The 22,189-nt window shown below is 39.8% G+C and overlaps 2 protein-coding genes across 3 annotated transcripts in view; one reads left to right on the top strand and one right to left on the bottom strand.

Moving 5' to 3' along the window:
• The window catches only part of SLC44A3 (solute carrier family 44 member 3), a 76,490-nt gene extending 75,910 nt beyond the window's left edge, over positions 1-580 (bottom strand). The window contains exon 1 of one of the 2 annotated variants that reach the window (XM_063407549.1): positions 75-580. In XM_063407549.1, the coding sequence (XP_063263619.1) occupies positions 75-78 (4 nt within the window). In that variant the 5' untranslated portion in view covers positions 79-580. The remainder of the gene's footprint in view (positions 1-74) is intronic. The other variant, XM_063407550.1, reaches the window with a different exon arrangement.
• Positions 581-13,592: 13,012 nt separating this feature from the next.
• On the top strand, positions 13,593-20,862 carry F3 (coagulation factor III, tissue factor). The gene is made up of 6 exons (XM_063407555.1): positions 13,593-13,999; positions 14,951-15,065; positions 17,151-17,335; positions 17,729-17,910; positions 18,023-18,182; positions 18,921-20,862. The coding sequence occupies exons 1-6, from the start codon at positions 13,648-13,650 to the stop codon at positions 19,067-19,069; spliced, it is 1,143 nt and encodes a 380-aa protein (XP_063263625.1). The 5' UTR covers positions 13,593-13,647; the 3' UTR covers positions 19,070-20,862.
• Positions 20,863-22,189: the final 1,327 nt, after the last annotated feature.

Genomic DNA, 22,189 nt, shown 5'->3' with positions numbered 1-22,189 from the left:
AAAAAATCCAATCAAGTAAAAAAAGAAAAGAAAAACATTAAATGCAGTGCAGATTTGTAGCTAAGAAAATTTACCCATGTTATGCAGTCCTACAGTATGCCACAGCAGTAGGAATGCTGAGAAAGGGCAGTCAGCAACAGCTGGGTCAGATCCATCTTTCCATGTGCACACATGATGCTCCCTTCATGGCTTATTCAGTTTGTATGTCATGCCTTAGGAGTCCTAGAAAATCCACGAGATCAAGTGTTCAACAAGGGAAAACATGATGCTCATTCTAAGATAAATCTTGCTTCCTCTAAAGGTTTGCTATAATTGCAAAAAAGTGCCCCTGCTGTTTTCATATATTATTAAAAATACATAAGAATTAATTATTTGAGTGGGATATATTCTGAAATTACTTGCATATTTCTCAGTTTAATGATTTTTTTTAATAAGGGGGTCATATTCCTTAGTTACAATTCCCAGTGATGGTATTAGCTGTTCTCCTTTGGTTTTTTTGTTTGGTTGTGGTTTGTTGTTGTTGTTGTTTTGGTGGTGCTTTGTTTTGGTTTTTGTTTGTTTGTTTGTTTTTTGGTTTGGTTTGGGTGTGGGGTTTTTTTGGGTTTGTTTGTTTGTTTGTTTGTTTTTGTTTTGTTTTGTTTGGGTGTTGGGGGTTTTTTTGTTTGGTTTTTTTTTGTGTGTCTTTTTTTTTTTGTGTGTCTTTTTTGAAGTTTGTTCTTCAACACTGTATGCTATAATACTGGCTGAATCAATGGTTTAAGTTTTACAAGTAATATTGCATAAAGATTTTCAAGCTCTTATAAATTAATAGACTTAGCTCAGTGATTTAAAAACAAAATTTCTCTCAAAATCAAGAATTCTTAGCAAAAGAACTTCTGAAAAATGGTTGCTTTCCCTGTATCCCTTGTACTGCAGGTACAGACCTAGTCAGTCATGAGCTCAGCTTCCAGGTTTTGAAGGCCCTGTGTTAATAACATTGTTAATTGAGCACAAGTCAGGAAGTCTGGAGAAGAGTGTAGGACCAAAAGCAGTGGGACAAATATAATGACATGAACCATGTCACTAAAAGCATTGTCTTTATCAAATCAGAATTCAAGCAAGGGAGGGCAAGCTCTTAGCTGTGTATTCACAGTGCTACTAAAAGGAGAATGACTAGTTTGGTCTTGGCAGTCTTCAGCTAAATAATACTGATCACACATGTGGACAATGTCACTTCTGGATATATTCCTGGGAGTTCATGCCTTTGAATAACATCAGTTTATTTTTATGTCTGGAAATACCCATATAAATCAAGACTTTATTCACAGGGAGCTGTCCTTTTTTGTCTTTTAAAAACTGCCTTTTTAAGAAAAGAGAACAAGGACTACTAGTAGTAAACAGAAGTAAAAATAAGGAAGGAATAAAATCACATCACAAATAAATAACTGTCACAAATACAACACATATAAAAAAATTGCTATGACTTCATTACCTGCTTCTATTCCTCTTCATAGAAAAGCAAAAAATAAAATAGTTCAAGCTGAATCAGCTAGATACACTTTTTTACAAATTTTCACAGGCACTAATAAATCGAGGCCCATTTCTTCTATGTCTCACTGCTTTCAGAGCCATTTACACATTAAAAAGCAGGTGATGACACCACCAAATCAAAATGGTAAATTTCATAATCAAAATTTAGTAATAGGCAATAATTGCATGTACACTACTGTTTCTGAAAGCATGTTGATTACAAGAGGGAATAGTAACAGGCGTAGCATAAATCAGGTAAAATTAGGGTCCAGCATTGCATTAAGGCACGACAGAGTGTCTTAATGTGCTGAAAAGCTACAATTTCCAAACTTCCCTTTTTCTGATGTCACATCCGCTTCTTCAGAAATCCTTTCTCTGTCTCTCAAGTACTTTTCACCTGCTGCTGCACATGAGGAAGTACATCAAGCAACACCACAGCTCCTAGAAAGGCACAAAAAGGAAAAGTTCACTTGGCCTCAAATAGAGACCAAATGAAAAGCAAAAAACATCAGAGTTTTGAAACAAAACCCTATTACACAGTTCTGGTGCTGATTACTGGTGCTGGTGCTGATTACTGGTGTTGGCTAGAGTTTGAGAAGAATAAAGCAAGATAATTTGGTTCTTCAAATATGTTAAAATACGTGCTGTGGAATTTCAGAGCATCAGTTTCAGAGCATCAATATCAGAACATTTGAAATGGATGTTTTGCACAAAGCTCCCCTGTCAAGCTGAAAGTGGTACTTAGCAATATCTCACTGCATTCTGTGTTAATATAGGTACCCACTTGGGAAACAGAAAAGAGCTGGTCCTTGGGTCAGGTTCTGTCCCAAAGTAAATGCAGACTCATTATAAAGCCCATATTAAATGAGAACTAAAGTTTCCTTCCTTTTCACTTGTAGCAGTGCATCCTCACTGGTAGTAGCAAACATGAAAATGCACAGGTAGGTTTGTGTATTTTTATGCTATCACAGAGACACACAAACAACATGAGGCTTGGAAAGTCTGCAAGATGCACTGTGCTGTGTGGTCATACCCTGCCACCCCACAAGGGTTAGCACTTGGGAGTGCAGCTGTTTCCTATCTGGAAATGATCAAGCTCTAATATTTTAACTGTGGATAAAGTAGAAAAGTTTTGTTGGCAAATTTAAAGCAGAATTGGTGTGATTAGCTGATGATCCCTTGACACAGAGGTACTGGTCTTGAGAAGGAAACAAAACCTATGTATGTCTGCTTTAAGCCTGCTAACAAGGCAGACACTATTGATGACACATGCAGGTCTTACATGTCTATATCTCATACACTTCGAACCTGATTTTCCTCTCTTTTCTACCATAAATTAAATCCGTAAAGCTTAAACTACTATACAGACAGTGTAAACAAGATTAGAATATGTATCCTTTTAATAGAGTTGCACAACTACACAAAGATTACAAATAAATGCAAATTAAATAGAACTAAATTATGTAAACATTCCAGGTTCTACAGGTTCAGACTTGTTATGAACTACATATCATCAAATTATAAATCTAGGTTGTGATTGAAAAATCTTCTGACAGCTTCTCTCAGATCTAGAGAGAATTAATGCTTCTTTAGTAATGGAAGTGAGTTTTTGATCTGCCTCAGTAGTAAACACTTTAGCATTCAGCCAGCTGTGTAAAGGAAATTCTCTGAACCTGAAGGAAGATACAAACAACTGACTTTATTTGCTGTCTTTCTCCTGGAAGCATTCTTGAAGCAAAATTAGTAGAGGTCTGGGTCACTCGTCTTCAAATCAAAGACTTGAAAGAAAAGAAAACAAAACAAGCCATTATATGTTGCAGAGCTGGAGTTGGGTCTCTGGGTATATCCAGTTCAAATATATTTTTTGCAATTAAAAAATGTCATTAAGAGAAAATGAAGCCTCTGAACAGACAAATATTTGGACTGTGAAGCTGGATTTATGATGAAAATTTTTGTAATACAGTTAAAAGTGTGTCATTTTCTTGGTCAAAGGATTTCTGTAAAGTTCTCTGCATACTCCAGCCATATTGCTGTTACAGGTCAGTTCACTTATCTGGCAGGAATAAGCTATACAGGAAACAACAGGTTAAAAACATATGTAATAAATACATATTAGGCATAATTTTTCCTATAATAATCACCCCTGTCTCTGAAAGCAAGTTCTTATAAAACATTTCACCTGGGACTACTCTTCTGGAGGATAAATGAAGTTAAGGATACAAAAATAACCTTATGTTAACAATATCTCCATTCTCTGTTACTTGCCCCTTTGACAGAGAGAGAACGGGGAGGGCTGGTGGAACAAACCTGAAAGGAGATGGAGAACACAGCTGGGTGAAGGCAATTAAACCCACTACTAATAGGGGAATTAGTTGCTGGGCAACAACTATGGAAACATGGAAAACACGCCGTATTTGCCAAGTGATCAAGGCAAAATATAGAGCTGTTATTATGGGTAATAACTAGAGCAACAGTTTAACTTAAGAGCATTTTTAGCTGCAACTTTCCTTCTCAAAAACAGAGTTTCCCTTCAGAATTAAATTGGATCAAGTTATGAATGTAAGTTACAGGAGACAGTGAAGGGGGAGGTAGCAAAAGAGATTAATAAAAGCTGCTCCCCTGCCTGCCTTTCTCAAATGGGAGTCTACTGCTGATTGCTGGCAAAAATTCCAAAGAGGCAGAACAAAACTTGCCTGTTTCTTTCCTGGCAGCAAGAAAATATGTTTCCCTGCATAATTCTGTTAGTTTCTTTTGACTTTAAATTTCTCCTGTGTCATCAAGGCTTAGTCCAAAAAAGTGTCTGACCCCATTCTTCCTTTCAAGTAGCACATAAAAGCCTTTGTGAGTCAACCTTTCTCAGATTCCTGGTTCAAGTGAACCATGGAGCAATGAATTAGTTAATTCATGAGCAAAGCAGGCTGTATTTATATTCTGAAAGTGTCTGAGTTCCAGTTCTTAGCACTCCCTCCTTTTTTTCCCAGAAAATGAAAGTAGCATAACCTTTATCGTAAAAAGGCTTAGGAATTAGCACAATCAATGAAAGAAAGTTCTCAATGCATGCTGAATTCAAAAGCTTTGCTAAGAATCAAAACTATTAGTTATGTATTTTGCACACCACTACACACGACTTCCCAATTAATTCATTCCGTCTTTTCAAACAAGTAACAACGAATAAACACTGCACTCACTTTGAAAAGTTTGGAGTTTGGACGAGAATATGTAAAGTATTCAGAAATATTGAAGCCAGAAGAACAGAAGAATTGGATACAATTTTGATACAATTTTTCGGATTCTGGGGACATTCTGGGGACTTAAGTCCAGCTTTGGACTTAAGACAAGATAGCAAAGTCTGCATTTAAGCAGAATTGTGCAGTAAGAGTTTAAATACTACATTAAAAGAGTTTGGAAGCTGAAATTCAGCCAGTTCTGGCCTCTTGCACTGGAATTCCACCTCCCCCACTGTACTGCCTGGCAGTACTACATGTTTGAAAAGGTAACACCTCAAGTTCGAATTCCTCCTGAGATTTTAAAATTCCAAGGTGATACAATCTCAGCTCAAGCCTCTGCTGTTTTTCAAGAGGTGCCTATGTCAAGCCTGTTTTTCAGAATAAGAGGAGAGAGAGAGGAAAGCATCCTGTGAAACATCTGAAAAATGCAGTTTAAGATTTTGTTTGCCTAGCCAGGTTTAATTGAAATGTTTAATTGAAATACCTGGAAGATCTTAAAGTTCCAACAAAGTTATTAACAAAATTAAGTAATATTTAAGATTGGAAGTGAGCAATCTAGATGATAATACAGGCTTCTTTATTTTTAAAACATTCGAGGAAAATTTATCAGGGCTGATCATGAAACAAAAAAGACAGGAAAATAGAAATACTATCAAGGACCGCACCAGCAGGTCCAAAGATTTTTTACTATTCTTGGCATTGCTAATTAACCAGTACACTGTTAACTGCCTTCAGTGTTTTGCAATATTTCACAATATTGTATTTGATAAAGAAGATCAGCACAGATCCTACAGATTATTCACAAACAAGGGCAAAGCTATCTATATCTAGCTAAATCTTTCCAAATCTTTCTTTATCTTTCAAAACCCACTGTGCTGCTAGCACAGGGAATTGTGATTGAGTTGAGACCCAGTGCACACCCTGACCCTTATCATTACAAAGGCACCTTCTGTGCAGAAACTATGCAAGTTGTACAGTCAGGTTTTTCCCCTGCATCCAGGACTTGCACTAGAAAATGGGAAATACCTCCAACAAGATTAACTTCTGGATATGCAGGTACGTGATTCAGCACGAGGCACACTGCACTGTATCTATCTACCTGAGTGAACAGAAATATGATTCTGCATTATTATCAGACTCAACCTTCCCTTCTTGTGTCCCTCTGCCAAAAGACCAAGTGAAAACAACTGCACCCATTAACAGGGAAAGGCTATCCCTGCTTTGCATACTTTTTGATCATTAGCGTTATTGGTTTCCTGAGAAGTTAGAAAAGGAGACATACAAGTCCAGCCGTCCTTTTTTTGTCTTGTACATCATGTTCTGCTAAAAAGAAAAGAAGAAAAGGAATGAATGAGAGGCATAGCAAGGAGGAGCCTGCAGTAAAAGCAGAAAATAGAAGACTGCTGAGAAGATCAGGAAATGAATATAAAGCAAATTCTCCAGCTGATTTTAATTTTTTTTTTCCTATGGACCTAAATGAACTCTTCAAGTTTTCTGCAACCCATAAAAGATTGTGGGGAAAAGCATGAGCCTAGAGGACAGGACTGTGTTTTGTAGGAAAGAATGAGTAGAGAACTTTAATCTAATTAGAATTTTCATTTTTCTTACGTCTTACGCTACTTTATCTTATTTTAAAGGTGTATAATTCTGATTTTTGCCTAAATGCAAGTTAGCTTTGAACTAATGCAAGTTAGTTTATGAAACCCCTTAAAGCACTAAAGTATGCACCATTTGGAAAAGAAATAGTTCAGAGTTTGCACTAACCTGGGTACCTGCCACCAGCAGACATGCTCCTTACTACTGCTTCACCAAAGCACTGAGGAACCTGAGTTTGTCTGGAATCTTACAGGAGGATGGCTTTGACTTTCTAGATGTCTTAGATTGCCAAGAATTATTTACTCTTCATTTGAAAGGTACTTTTCCTTCTATTCTAACAACTGTTGTACCAATCAGATACCATCCACACTGTTCGGAACCAAATCCGAAGGAACCAAATTAGGAGGTGGGAGGAAGAGATACATAGTCCAAGATTTTCCTGTGGGTATCAGCAGGAGTCAGTGTGGTTTAGATAATGGAGACAGATACCAGGAAACAAAGACCGGTCTGACGATATTTTGAAGTTAAAAATCATGGGGAAAGACAAAGATAACTGGACTAAAATAAAATCAGTTTTTCAAACTTTAAATCCTAGACTATCTAGCTGTTAATAAAATAAACTGGAAGTACACATTCTGGTCATAACTGATCAGTGTTATTAATCTGTAGTTTTTATTTGTTGTAAGGAAAGCACTCAACGTAAGAATGTATTTCCTGTATGTACTTTACACTCTTTTCAGTTACACTCACAAAGCTCTATGCACTGCTAATCAAACAGCTGAACGTTCAAAGGCAGCAGTTTGGAATGCCAGCATTCAAGCTTTACAAGAGACCCTAACTTGACTCCTAACACATCAAAATACAAAATACAATGACACAGTTGTTTTAAAATCCTTGAGACTTTCAGGGTTCAACATTCAGCCCTTTGCTACAAGCCACACAGCTTTTCTAGCTCAATGCTGGTTACTGGATGTTTCTCCTCAGCCCTTCTTTACTAACTCCTCAATCAATTCACACAGTCACCACAAGTGACTGTGCTCTCTGTGCCCCTGATATGGTGAAAGAATGTATTTGGGTGCTGGCAGCCACGGGAGGATTGCTCCACACACAGGAACGCAGTGCTTTAGCACCAACTTATGCTGTAGTCATCCTGCCCTTAAACTGGCTGAGTTAAAATTGTTCTTGCATTCAAAGAGAGCGAATGTGTCTGTAAAAAACAGGGTAGAGATACTTGAGAAAACTTTCAGGCTTTGTCCTTAAATCAGATCTAATATGTCTCTTTCCCTTTATACTGGACAGATAGGAAACTGTTTAGCAGCAGTAATGTCCTTCCCTTTGCATATATTTTTTTGTCAGGACTAAAATCTTAAGTTGTTTACACTGACTTCTACAGTTTGAGTTGTCAAGTAGCCCAAAGTGGCAGAAAACATCTAGTAAGTGATATGATCCCTGCCAGTATTTTGTCAACACTAACTGGCATCAAGGGACAGTAAGAACCCAATCCCTCTTTAGCTCACACTAAAATATTTCACATTTTACAGTGAAGTAAAATTCACTCTTTCTTGTCATGATGATGAACTCAGCTAAAATCATGCTGCATTAGCCTTTTGTGTATTTTAATACTTGCTTTCTTCCTTGAAAATAAAATTTCAAGTCTAGGGGTACAAGTATACTAATTTCAGTAGATATTATGTCTTGTTTGCATTGTTGTATTATTTTTTAAAATGTCATTTTACAGTGATATTTAATTATTGAGTAAACTGTGAGCAGTTATGTCAGGTTAAATAGATAACTCTTGCAGCATTTGAATAGTGTTCTATTGGCATAGCAGGCCAAATATATCCGATCATCAAATCCAGAATTATTCTCCAATAGTTAATCTGGTCCATTTTTCAATTTTCTTCAATCTACTGACTCCCACCTCAGCAAAAAAAGGCAGCATCAATGAAGTAATGTAATGTCAAAGAATAGAGATACAGGATATTAAAAAGCTCAACTTAATTTTGCTGGCTAGTACAGAAGAGGGTTTTTGTTGCATCAAATTTCTCCAAAAGAGAAAGCCATTTTACGTGAAGATTAAACATTACAATAGCAAGGTCAAACAGAGTGCTGTTTACCTTTTCCTCTCTCACAATTCCTAAGAATAAGTTTAATGACAGCCTAGTGACCACATTTGTTCAGACTGAAGCTTTGTTTACTTTACCCATGTAATTGCCTAATCTTCAAGGCATGCTCATACCAAATATTTTTAAAGAACACGGAATTTGACTAGCACTACCTTCAATGAGAGGTTATATATGTTACATCTAATATCAATAAATCCATATTTTTTAACAATCTATGAGAAAGAGGAATAAGTTTTACTAACAGTTAAACTTAAAGCATTCTAGGAGAATGGATTTATTTCAGTCCTGAAATTCAAAGAGTCATGACCTGACATTGGATTTAATAGGGAAAAAAAAAAAAAAGAACTCTACTCTTCATGCTCTTAATGTACCTGCCTCTTTTTAAATATCTTTCACTTATTGTTATTTAATATTTTTCTTGCTTTTTGGTTTTTTTCAGTTTGGTCTCTTCCTCACAAACTCAGACATGAGAAGAAAACCTAAATAAATAAGGTCTGGTAGTTGCAGTTGCACCTACCAACATTTGGGAAAATAAATCTTATGAGGAAGATGTATAGGAACCTCAAGAATAATTTATGTCATTAAGATATAACAGGGTAAGCTAAATACCCCAAGAGGATACTTCACAGTCGGGACAGAACACCTGGAATAAAGAGAAGTCAGACTCCATCATGGTGTCAAACATCGGATTCAATCTTGTAATACTTTGGTCTGGCTAAAGCCTCTGGGCACAGAAGGAACCGACACAATTTAGAGTCTCTATCTCTAGTTTCTGTTGTGCCCCAGTGACATTTATTACTAGTTTTGTAATTGCTTGTTCTCTAGCAGGAGAGCGTCACTGGTAAACAAAGCCAGCTGTTCACAGCCCTGGAGCAGCACCTTGGCACTCCTCACAGCACAGCTGTGCTATTGCTGCAGCCCCTCGCTTCCCAAAGTCCTCCATGCGCCAAATCAACCAAAGCGTGCTTTAAATTGTTGTTTACACAATCCCATTTACCACAAGGCATCACTGAAGATCACAGAAATAAAATACACACAAATATGTTGATCATATTCTTTTTCATGAAATAGTGCTGCAAAACAAGATTTTGAAAAGGATAATAAACGCATCACACATTCTGTGAGTGGGAAACAGGAACTTGGAGATAACACCAAAGCAATGTTGAAAAGAATTTTCAGAGTGGAAAAGGCTCAAAGCCTTCCTCCCTGGGATGCCTGTCCTGCCTCCCAAGCAGGCATCATTTCCACACAGGATCCCAGAGCCTATCCAGACCCAAAAACTCCCCCAAGATTTGTTCCAGTGCTAGTGTCTCTTTTTAAACATATCCGTATGACAAGTGAGGAGAAGTGTGCATGATCAATGGGGTAACAACACAGACTTTGAAAGCAGAATATCAGAAAAACATACTAACATATGCTTCAGGATTTCACTATCAACAATAACCCTGATTAAACAATATGTTTAATTTCTACTATCAACAATAATCCTGTTGATAGTAGAAACTAAATATATTGTACCTGTGATTCCCCTGTAAGAAATCTCACCTGCTAATTTCAATTTTTCTATCAATTTTGTTTATTCGTTTCTTTTTTTCAACAAGTGAAAGGAAGATCCAATAATGTCAGAACTGGATTTAAATTTTTAATTCGTTCTATCCCAGTGAAACTTTATTATTTTCTGTTAAGCTACATGTGATTTTGTAAAATCACGAAGTAACTTTGGAATCACAGAATAATTTATAATAGTTCAGACAAGTAAATCAGAGATTCAAAATAAATCCATGATACTTGGGCTTCCATTTGTATGGAGATTTCAGGGAGAAACACAGCTACTTTTAGGTATAAAAGTTGATTCTTCACTCCATTACACCAATTTAATGACTTCGCTCACCACGGGGAGACAACAGCAATTGAGTTTCTGAGCATCAAAAAGGGAACTTAGTAACTAATTTTACAACATTGTATAAGTCCTCTTAATTATAAATACTGTTTCTCAGTGGCATTTGTGAATCTGTGTATGCATTTATAACACAGTATTTGATAAAACAGCTCTGCAAGAGAAATGTTAAGATATTTATGGAAGCAGGTACTAAGTCACAGTTGTTACCTAAACTCCTGAGGTTTCTAATGAAATATAATTAATTGTATAATTACATTATTTATCCAATCATATGGGTCACTAAGACAAATTAAACAATGGTTTAAATCCAAGATAAATATCAGGAGAAATTTCATTGTGGAAAAAGTTCTCATGATTTCAAATCCTGCTCACATAAGTATACTTTACAGTATTGTATATGATGATATTGCTGACTTTTATATTAGCACAGGGTGATGAATGTTTTACAGCACTACAGAATTTCAAAACGTTATTAATTATTACAAAATTTTACTTTCAGTCTTGCAAAACCATCAACGTAAAGAAACCACCTATGTCACTGATGTTACCTGAGGCATTCCACTTCAACAATTATATATGACAGTACAGAAAACATGATGTGGCAATTGCTTTGCTAAGCAAAGAATTATTTGTAGCTCTCTCTAAGCAAAGCAGTTTAGAGACTTGGCAGATCATACATTTAAAAAAAGACATGCATCTCTTTAAGAAAAAATGGAGTTTCACAGATTTAGTTTTGATTTTCTCCTCACTTTTCCCATAGTCAATTGGTTCAATAGCATACATATCAAGGAAATAAAATCTGTAGGATCTGCTTGCATTCTGGCAAACCTTCCAAATGAGGAACTACCATGATTCCTCTCACTTCACCAGACTGAAGATGTCACAGAGAGGAAGAAGTCATCTGAACTAAATTGTGCAGCCAGGCTTATGCTCTTGCCTGTCTCCCACATAGTCTAAAAAGTCACAGCAAGATCCTGGTCTCTATCAATAGAAATGTTCTATTTATTTCAACACTGAAAAAAATCCATTTGACTTGCTTTAAAAGCCTATACTAGGAAAATATGTACTTCACCTTAAGAATGAATTTTTTCTCAGCTGATTGTAAAATGAGCACAGGATGACTAAATGGATTAGAGACATGTACAGAGATGATGCCTACCTTTTGGCATTCCACTCTAGGAGCCAAATTCTAATTTTCTAGACAAATTGCCAGAGCTCTTATGTCAGCAGAAGGCTCGCCTGCATGTAGCAACATATGTTTGAAATAAGGCACAAATTTTCTGTGTTAAATGAGCTGTTGAAATACCATGAATTGGGCAGGAAATGTGACCAGAATGTCACAGTTAAGTCACTGGCTGCTGAGAAGCCTTCAGAGGCATCGGCCTGTGTGAGGCTGTGCGAGGTTCCACTCCTCTCCCACGCTGGTTGGTGCCTGGAGCCAGGCAGTGCTGAGCAGTTCTCATTCTGTGGGCAAATCTGCTCTTGGCCAAAGAAGAGAAAGAACAGCAGAGATGGCAGCAGCTGCTCCCCACCTTAGTGCTTCTTCCTTTCCCATCACACCTTTGCCCTGCCAACCTGATCTAGCTACACTTGCTCCTTTGCATTCTGTCTTTCCCCCCCATCTTTCAAAATTCCCCTCACATTTTCCTTCCCTCAGAATGGCTACCTTAAGTTATCCTACTTCCTCTAACCACACAGTTGCCCTCAGCCAGTAGGCAAGCTGTTTTCAACTCTGGCAAAGTGGTGGCCTCCTTCTCTCTGCAGCAAGGAGAGAGACATCTAAGAGCCATGGGTTAGTGAACACTGAAATACCTTGCTAGAAACTGGAATAAGCAGTAGTCACACTGGTTAGTCTGGACAAGGTCTGGATGGTTCCTCAGCTGTCTCAAGTGTGGGAGCTCTTGACAGAAGAGATGAGAGTAAGAAGGAATGGGCAGGAGAAGGGGATCCTGAGATTACCTTCCATAAAAACTGGAAACAACTGCGGACTCACTTTACACCTTTCTGACTGAACTACATGAAATTAAGTGGAATTAAAGCCTAAGGGTGATTTTAAAATTTTATTTAACCATCTCTTTCTTTAAACATAGGAGTACTGTTTCTCTTCTTAAAATTCTTTGAAAATCATCTGTGATCTTATAAGCTCACCATCTTGAAAAGCTGGACACACAAGATGTGTATTCCACACCAAGTCAAAAGCACGCAGTATTTTTGGTTGATGTAATGTTGGCATACAGATAGTGCTGAAATTTCATCAAAAACAAAGCAGGAAAATGAAAAGGTATATGGCTGGATTTTAAAGAAGGTATTTCAATAACTTAAAAATCAAGGGTTTAGAACATACTATATGAATTCTGAGGCAGACTCTGGTTGAATGGATGTTGTAGTTTGTTCCATATGAATTTATTTTGCATTATGAGAGAGAACTGATTGCTGGCAGACAAGTATGCGTCAATCATGAAAATTAAAGGTAATTAAATATGAAATTTCCCCATTACTCTTCATCTCTTACCTACATGTTCCACACACGTTGTACCAAGTCAGCATCAAAATAAAAACAAGAGTCAGTCTAAGACTGTAAATGCCAATGTCCCCATGAATTATGACAGGTTCTGCTGCACGCTCTGTTTCTCCCCTTGCCGCGGCAGAGCCCGGAGCTCCTGCGAGCACGGCTCCCTCCAGAGCTTGGGCATTGCACAGAGCCGCAGCCCCGCCCGGGGAAAGGCCTGAGGGACACCGGCATCGCCACACGCAGCCCAGGAGCCCGGCGCAAAGGCTGAGATTCGGAAAACGTGTCAGAAACAGATTCCCTGTTCCTCTGAAAATGGCATACCTTTCCAGTGTTGTCTTGTAGGAAAAAGGGTTAACAGCCCCTGGTTTATAGCAGAGGTGAGGTACTAAGCCCTGAATACCCGAAACTCACTTTCTGTCTAGTGTGACTGACGAGCCTTGACAGCGTTCACTACGCACGGTGTGAGGGGATCGAGGATGTGAGCTAGCTGAGCAGTTGTGTCCAAAGTCCTGTGTGCTGAGGCAACGACTGACATATTTAGCCCTTCAGAATGTATGGAATCAAAGTTAATTAACCCAACATCATTTCTGCATGACCATCTCCCCACAGAGCGGCCACTTCCGAGCTGAGGTGTCCCTCGACAGCCAGCTAAAGGTTTGCAGCCGTGAAGCTGGCTACCCAGCGGTGTCCAGTTTCACCAGCATTCCAACAGGAGAAGGGAAGGGTGGTACAAGTGACTGATGATAACCAACAGGCCGGGGGACACGGACCGCAGCCATGCCCAGGTGTGCCCTCACGTCCAGCTCGGCCTGCGCCGGCGGACGCCGTGGCGGGGCTGGGCCCGCGGGACACGCCAGTCCCTCCGCGCCCCTCCCCTCCCTTTCCTCGAAGATCCCCCGCTGTGTTTGCTCTACCCGGCGGGGCCCGAGCGCTTCCGCCGCGCTCCGTCCCCTCGCCCCCGCTGGGCGGCCCCGGGGCGAGGCCTCTGTCCCGCCTCTGCGCTGCCCTGCTCCATATATGCCGGCGGCGGCCGCCCGCCACAGCTCCCTCGGCGCGCCCAGGATGCTGCGCGCCGCCCCGCGACAGGCGCTGCTGCTCAGCGCGCTGCTGTGGCGCCTGGCCGCCGCCGGTGAGTGACGGCCCGCGGACGGGCGGACGGGGCGGGAGGCACGGATCGGCGCCGGGGATCGGTCCCGCGGAGCTCCAGGACGGGCTGTCCCTGAGGGAGCCCGAGGAAGGGGACAGCGACGTTCGCCCTCGAGCCGCGGCGGGTCGCGGCTCCGGGACGACCCCGCTTCAGCAGCGCTCCGCCGCCCGGGCCCCGGGGGCTGGTCGCTACTGCGGGCTCCCCACTGGCCGTGCTGGGGAGCGGGGGCGGCCTCGGGGGTCGGCATTTGCTGGGAAGTCGCGAGATTTCCTCCCCTTGTTCCTAGCTCCGAGCTTGTCGAAGAGGTAGAGAAGGTAAACCGTGAGGGATTCCCAGGGGTTACGGGGTTGCCAGGGGTTTTCCCCTCCGGCTTCGTCCCAGGCGTTTCCCCGAAGCAGCTGTGGCTGGCCTCCCATCTGCATGAGGGGGACACCAGCGCATCCCGCGGTGGCCCCTCTCAGGTATTGTGGGTGTGTAGGGTAACCACTGCTTTTTAAAAGTACTTTATCTTTCCGAAATATGTAAATGGGAACCCAGGAGCTAACGCTTTCTGCAGAAGATACAACTAGGGATGATTCTGAAATATGCCTCATTTGTTCAGTGCTTGAACATTCTAGTGCATGTTCAAGCTTTTGTATCTTCTGCAGAAGTCTTGGATCAAAAAGGAAGCATTAAACAGAACTCCAAATTAACTCATCCATTTCGGAGTTACAAGACAGAAAATAATTTTCTTCTCATTTTTCACTTCTGCCAGGACACATTCCTTTTGTAAAATGAGCAGTCCTTTCATAAGGGCAGGACTGAACCTTTTTCCTAAAGAAAATGTTTCCGAGTTGCAATTAGTGGCAACTGCTTCATTTAACCGAACAATGACTGCAGGGAAGCGGGAATTGTATATAATATGACTGATGGCACTCTTTTCTGTATTTAAAGGCAATGTCAATATAACAACAGCAGTCAATATAACTTGGTCTTCAATCAATTTTAAAACTATACTACAGTGGCAACCAAAACCATCAGACTACTTCTATACTGTAGAAATACATGGGTAAGTAGATACCACCATGATATGTTCATTAATGGCAATTGAAGAAAATGAAAAGAGAGTGAGTTTGAGTGTTTCTGGAAGTGAATGTAACAGGAAAGTGCCCAAATGTTAGGATTTAGGAAAATTGCCAACCCAGGCGTTAATACTTCTTAGTGTCCAACTATAAAAATATAAGGTTTAGACTTCTGCTTTTGCCCTCTCCAGAAATGGAGAGATGAGCTTTAGATCAGTATTTCAGTTTGGGGTCTGGTGCTGTTCAAGAGACCCAGCCAGGATACTTTGAAGGAGTTGATGCACAATCTGACATACCACGTATTAGACAGAATTTCACCTTTTTATGTCTTTCAAGGTGTCTGGACTTGTGTCTTCAGTCTTGGGAGGCGTCTAATAAATGCGTCTGCATTTTATTCTAATTGGTGAATCACAGTAATTAATAATTTTGTCTTGCTGGGTAATACTAAAAATTACCTTTGTTCGTTAAGCTCTCTCAAGACTTCTTCTGATATCATGTTTTATGTAAGCTGTAAAATATTGTGGACATAAAACATAGCTAGTTTATGTGAAGTGCTTAATGCTTCTTTCAGAACTGCATAAAACTTTCCATGAAGTTCAGTAATAAATCTGTGCTGGTTTTAGCTCTCATTTTAATATATAGAGCATTACTAAACATGCCCTAAAGGGAAAAAGTGAAAAAATGGTACTGTAGCCCCTACTGTCTCTAAAAGGGGCATAGAAATGAGTGTTCTCTCATGACTAACGGGTGAAATACCAGTGTAATGGCTTAATGTGCTTTCTCATTCTTTAAGAGAGTGATTAGATTAATGGACTTAAAACACACGCTTAGCAGAATAAATTTTATTAACTTTTTGAATCTGGAGTTTCTTCCAGACATTTTGCTTGCAAAACATTGAAATCGGTTTGCCTGAGATTCAGTGTAGAGTCAGGTGTCATTCTTCAGCAGAGGCAGCTCTTTGAATTAAACTTGCTGTTCTGGAGGAAGTGGGGTTAAATGTTTGCTTTCTTGTGTATGTATATTTCCATTTGTTTCCTCGCAAAGATCAAACCCCTGTCCCTTTTCAGTGCATCTCTTGTGGCACTGTCCCTAACTGATCTGTGACAAAAGAAATCCGATGAAGTGAGAAGGGAGTTCAGGTGTCTCTGAAAAATGGAACTTGATCTACTTTGAGGAAATTCTGTTTGTTAATATTCAGTCAGCACTTGCTCTTCTGGATGAGATCACACAGTTTTTGTTCTCCTTAATTCACCAGCAAAAAGAGGGAAAAGAATTGAAGGAGTAATACCTAATCTGGGGTTTTTTTCTTCTTGTGAGGAAGTAAAATGAGAAATTAACACTTTTCATAGTCTCATTGCTATTTTGCAAGTTAATGGACCTGCTTTCTATCATTTAAAAATCAAGAGCAGTGCATCACGGGTCATGCTTTTTGTCAATGTTTTTAAACTGTAATTCTGCATTGAAATTTGCTGCTGCTGTCTGGTTCTTAATGGCATTTGCATAGATGCAAACCCAAATTACATCTACATGGAGACATTGTTGTCACATTAAACAATCAGTGTCAATAGAGCTTCCTATAACAACTGATGTTTCTTCAGGCAACAGTTTTCAAATGCATCAAGGATAACACCTTCAAAGTGATTTATGCATCTTACGTTTTTTAAAATACATTCTGCAATTCCAGGAAAGTACAAAATCAGAACTAGTTATGGCTTCTCTTCAATTCATGTAAAAGATCGAATTTTTAATTCATATGTGTCCTACAGCACATATAGGACATTATTAATTATAGCACATATTAATTTTACAGAAATTAATTTCTGTAATTATTATGAGTCATATTTTGATTGATTTTATTGATCATATCAATCAATTCTGCTTTGAATTGTGAAATACAGCTGTACAGGATAGTGGCTTTTGAGGTTTTCTCTTCTCCTTTTAGCCTAACACCTGCAAGGCTTCTCCTGGATGAGGGAAATCTATAGAGTTTGAGGGGAAAAATGTTTTTCAACGTATATATTATATATATGTCTGGTTTGAAAGCGTTGACACTTCTTTCTTGCTCTTTTCAGACAGACATCTGACGTAAAGAGAAAATGCATACTGACCTCAGAAACAGAGTGTGACGTTACCGACGCGCTCAGGGACGCGAAGGAGACGTACACCGCTCACATCCTGTCCGTAAAGCCTGCCCAGATGGACGACTTTGAGGAGCCGCCTTTTGCAGTCTCTGAAAAATTTACACCTTATAGTCACAGTAAGTAGGATTGCCAATTAAATCTTACTACAGATTTCTTTTCAAGATCGCTTCTGTTGATTTAAACAAGGTTTAGATTGAGCTTAAAGGTTTTTTCCATAGATTCTTACAGTAGCCCTGCTCATATAAGAGAAGATATTCAGGCATAAAACTTTCCCTGTTGTAGGGGAGGGTCTAAGATTTTAGTTGCCATTTGTTTCTCACTGCGCTGAGTACACCATTTAGTTAATATTATGTACTAGGTGAAGATACTTGTTTACAATCTAGGCCTTGACTGGCTTTGTAAATGTGTAATAGATTTGAGGAGGGAAGGTAATGGAGGGAGGAGGGAAAAAGAGCACGTCAAATATAGAAGATGATGTCAGTTTTTTAATTCTAAAAATCTTTGTTTAGCTATTATTGGAAAACCAGAGATAAAGGATTATTCACAAAAAGGTTCCAAACTGAATGTCGTGTTCAAAGATCCACTTACACCGTACAGATTTCCTAATGGAAGCTTTCAAAGTATTCAAGATATTTTCCAGCATGACCTGGAATACAAACTCTACTATTGGAAAGATCAAAGTTCTGGAAAGGTAAGGTCTAACTCTAGTTTTTGTTCTGTAATAATTGTTATACTCTGTGTAGTTACACAATTCCTGTGCTACCTTAAGAGCTGACACTTGAAATATTTTTTTTCGTTTACAGAAAGATGTAACAACAAAAAGCCATAATTTTGAAGTAAATGTTGACGGTGGAAAGAACTATTGTTTCTATGTCCAGGGAATCATTCCCTCCCGCAGAGAAAACCGTAATGGCCAAGAAAGCATGGTGCTCTGCACCAGTGTAGGAAGGAATATCTTAGATGGTGAGTATCAGGTGACGTTTGTCACTCAGTCTTTAATACTCTAACAAAAACCCCACGTCTTTAAACTGTGTGTGAGAATAAGACTTTCTTTCCTATTCCAAGGTCAGAGGTTGGCAGATTGACTTCTTTACTGGTAAATAAGTTAGCAAGTGTAGGAGAATCAGCCAACCATTTCAGACTAGCCATGTGGATAACACTTTCTTCAATATAAAGTCATCAATATTATTTAAACAAGATCACATTGCTGTACTTTATCTTTCTTCTCCTTGGGTAAGAATATTTGCACTCTAGCAAAGCTCATCTAAAATGGCAAATGAACTCAAATCAGCTTCCTTATCCAGAAAATTTACCACAAAAGTGATAAATTGCAATTTCATTACTATCTAAATAGAAAAATCTTCTCTTGGTATTTTCTAGGTTATCTAGACTAGATTTTCACTTGGACAGAAATAATGTACAGGCAGGGGGAATAGTTTGACTTATGGTGTTAGCATGGTACTCAGTGCACTAACTAAACTAAATTAAAACCTAGGGTGAACTGGGTGAAATAAAGCTTTATTTCAGTTCAACAAATTCATGTTAAAATGTATTCAGTTCACTTTGAAGTGGTGACTCCACTTCTGTGAGACTGTAAGATAAAGAAATCATTTTTCATTCAGTGGCATGAGTGCTAGGATTTTGTAGCACTGTGGCATTGTGGGTTCTGATAACTGAATCTTGGATTTTTTTTCCCTACAGAATATGGAACAGAAGTCTTTATCATCGTAGCAGTGATAGCAGTTGCAGTCATCACTCTTGCCATTGTCCTTCCAGTGGTTCTGTGTAAACGCAAGAAAGCAAAGAAAGCAAGAGCTGTGAGAGAAAAGGAGCTGCTTAATAGTGTCTAAGGAAAAAAGTATCGCAGACACTAGTGGCACTGCCAAAGCAGAAAAATCCCCAACAACAAAAGAACCTAAATCGGGTAATTGGGTGAAGCCTTTCAGGCTCTCTGGAACCAGAATTCTGAAGCCCAAACTTTATGTGGATTAAAAAATCCACTAGACAGTACAGACGAAAAATCCAGATCTCAGGAAGCCCTGTGTCATTAGTGGCGAGAGGCTGGAAGAGCATTCTGGTGATCTGTTACAGTCATAGAATTACAGAATGTGCTGAGTTGGAAGGGACCCACACAATCATCGAGTGCAAGTCCTGGCCCAGCACAGCACCATCTCAGCCCTGTGCCTGAGAGCATTGTCCAACAGCTTCCTGACTCTGTCAGCCTGGTGCTGTGACCACTGCCCTGGGGAGCTGTTCCAGTGCTCAGACACCCTCTGGGTGAAAACCTTCTCCCTGATACCCAACCAAAACCTTCCCTGACTCGGATGCTGTTTTTTTGAGTCCTGTCACTGGTCCCAAGAGAGAAGAGATTGGAACTTGCCCCTCTGCTTCCTTTGGTGAGGCTGTTGAAGACCACAGTGTCTCCCCTGAGTCTCCTTTTCTCCAGGCTGACCAGACCAAGTGACCTCAGCCACTCCTCATGCAGCTTCCCTTCCAGACCCTCACTGTCCTTGTGACCCTCCTTTGGCCCCTCTCTAAGAGCTCAGTGTCAGTTTTATGTTGTGGCAGTCAAACCTGCCCCCAGCCCTGGAGGCGAGGCCGCCCCAGCGCAGAGCAGAGCAGAGGGGACAGTCCCCTCCCTCGCCCCGCTGGCATTGCTGGGCCTGATGTCCCCAGGACACGCTTGGCCCTGCTGCTGCCAGGGCTGACTCACACCCAGCCTTCCCCTGAGCAGGACCCCAGGTCCTTTCCGGGGCACTCTCATTCCCCAGGCTGTCTGTACATCCAGGGCTGCCCCATCCCAGGGCCAAACCCTGCAGTTTTCCCTGTAGAACTTCCTAGGGTTGGTGATTGCCCATCTCTAAATTGTCAAAGGTCTCTTTGCAGAGAGATTGCTCCTAGGCTGTTCCCAAGCCCCTTCTACTGTCCTGTCAAACAGGATTCTGAACTAGAGGTACTTTTAACTTGATCACTATGGCCTTATTGAGCCAGAAAATTTACGGTACGTGTGAGGGGAAAAAACACTACTTTTGAAAAACAGGTGTCCTTTACCTAACCAAAAGGAACATTTTTCTGTTTCTATGAAACAAACCCTGTATTTATCTGCCTTTTAACAATATTAACTGGTGAAATGATCTGTTAGTTCAGATGTGACAAATTATTTCTGCACTTCTTGGATAAAATTAATTTGGTCTATCTTTGGCTGTAGACAAAGGTAAACAAACTGAAACTACTCCACTGGCAACTTATAAGAAACACTATTAAAGCAGGTACTTGCTATTTATCTGGAATGTATATCCAATTACACTACACCTAGATTTATATAGACAGGGGAGTCTGATAGTTCCAAGTAAGTGTTAAAACAAATACTTTGTAGGCTTTGAGTCAGTAGTAACTCACTTCAGCAAGCACTGAATAGGTAGCAGTATTTACTGCATTTTGAACATCTTTTTTAATTAAACAGGTGATGAATGGTTTCTGTGGTATAGATTCAAATCATCTTGGTGATGGGATTTGGAGATACCTCTTGCTTTGACTTTTAGTATTTATTTTATAAATGAGACTCTAATTTTTATACTGGTGTTATCTGTATTTATGATGGTAATTTATACTTTTCTAGTGAAATAAAGGTGACTGGAAACAAAAGTCTTTCTTCTCCTTTTCAAAACAATGTACAGTATTCGTTCCAGAACTAAATTAAATATACATTTGGGAAATTTATTTTAGGACAGCAGCATAGGCAAGCTGCCACAATCTAAGTGTGTAAAGCAGACTACCAGGGCACCTGGTAGGAGAAGTCATAGTTCACAAACTGGAGGTTTTGAAGAGTCCTGAGTCACATTTCTGCTGTCCACTTACATGAGCAATTAGTCAGGGTTTGCATTCACAGCCCCTTCCATTCCAACAGTGGTGCCTGTTCTTGTGCCTGTGGTACTGGTGTTCACTCAAGGCATTATGGGCCTGCCCCAGAGACGGGAACTGCTAATGATTGATGATGGTCAGCATACACAAAACACAAAAACTCAAGAGAATAGAAAAAAAAACATCTTGTAGTTGGAACTAATTGGCTGTGGATCTCAACAGCTTATACATGCCTTAAAAGAAGATACCCATTTGTGTTCATGAGAAGGAATACCTTACGAAATTAATATCCCCATCTAACAATTTGTACAGAATTGTATTTCATATTTTTCATCCCTGCTGTGCTATAGCTACCATCTGTGTATGGGTTAAGGCTCCTGGGGATGTGTGAGTGTGGTTTATGGGGGTTTTCTTGGGTCTTTAATTCCTCTTTTTACAGAGGGAAGAAAACCACCAGAATTCCCCCCCCAAAACCCTGTTTACTTCATGTTGAGCAATAAATGCTTAATGCATTTTCTGCTGATGCTAAGCCTTGTATGGAGAAGGAATCTTACAACAGCCATGAGAGCTCGTGGGAGTCAATTTAAAAACATTCCAAAGTTGTCATCATTACTTCCCTTCCCCGAGGCACTCTGCTTCCTCAGCTTCATTCAGTGCCAGACTCACAAAAGGGAAGAGCTAATAGGAAAAGGAAAGCCTGTAATTACAGCATAGCATTCCTTAAATTAGACGATGCAGTTGCTTGTCATAAACTACAAAGAGTGATGCTATAAATCATACTTCATTACTTAAAGAGATTCTTGGTTTGTTCCGAATGTTGGGGGGATGGAAGGAGGGGAGAAGAGACACCCACAGAAATGCAAACACGTGACTTAAATGGCAAAGGAGAGACCCCTGACTACATGAGTTCTGGAAGCCTGAAGCACTTCTGTTTCCTAGCTGCAGTATGTTATCATCCAACAATGCTGAGTAATCCGAGTCACGGGGCTCACAGATCCTGTGTCAAAGAGGTTTTTTTTCTGTTTGTGGAGACAATTGAGAAAGGGGCTTTTTAATTGCAAACTTATCTAAGTTCTACTCTTTGGGCTGATCCCACGCAAAATGTTTTA

Source organism: Prinia subflava, chromosome 10, assembly GCF_021018805.1.
Source record: "Prinia subflava isolate CZ2003 ecotype Zambia chromosome 10, Cam_Psub_1.2, whole genome shotgun sequence".
In the NCBI taxonomy this organism is placed as follows: Eukaryota; Metazoa; Chordata; class Aves; order Passeriformes; family Cisticolidae; genus Prinia; species Prinia subflava.
The sequence above is the reverse complement of the archived record's forward strand: the minus strand, read 5'-3'. Positions and strand labels throughout refer to the sequence as shown.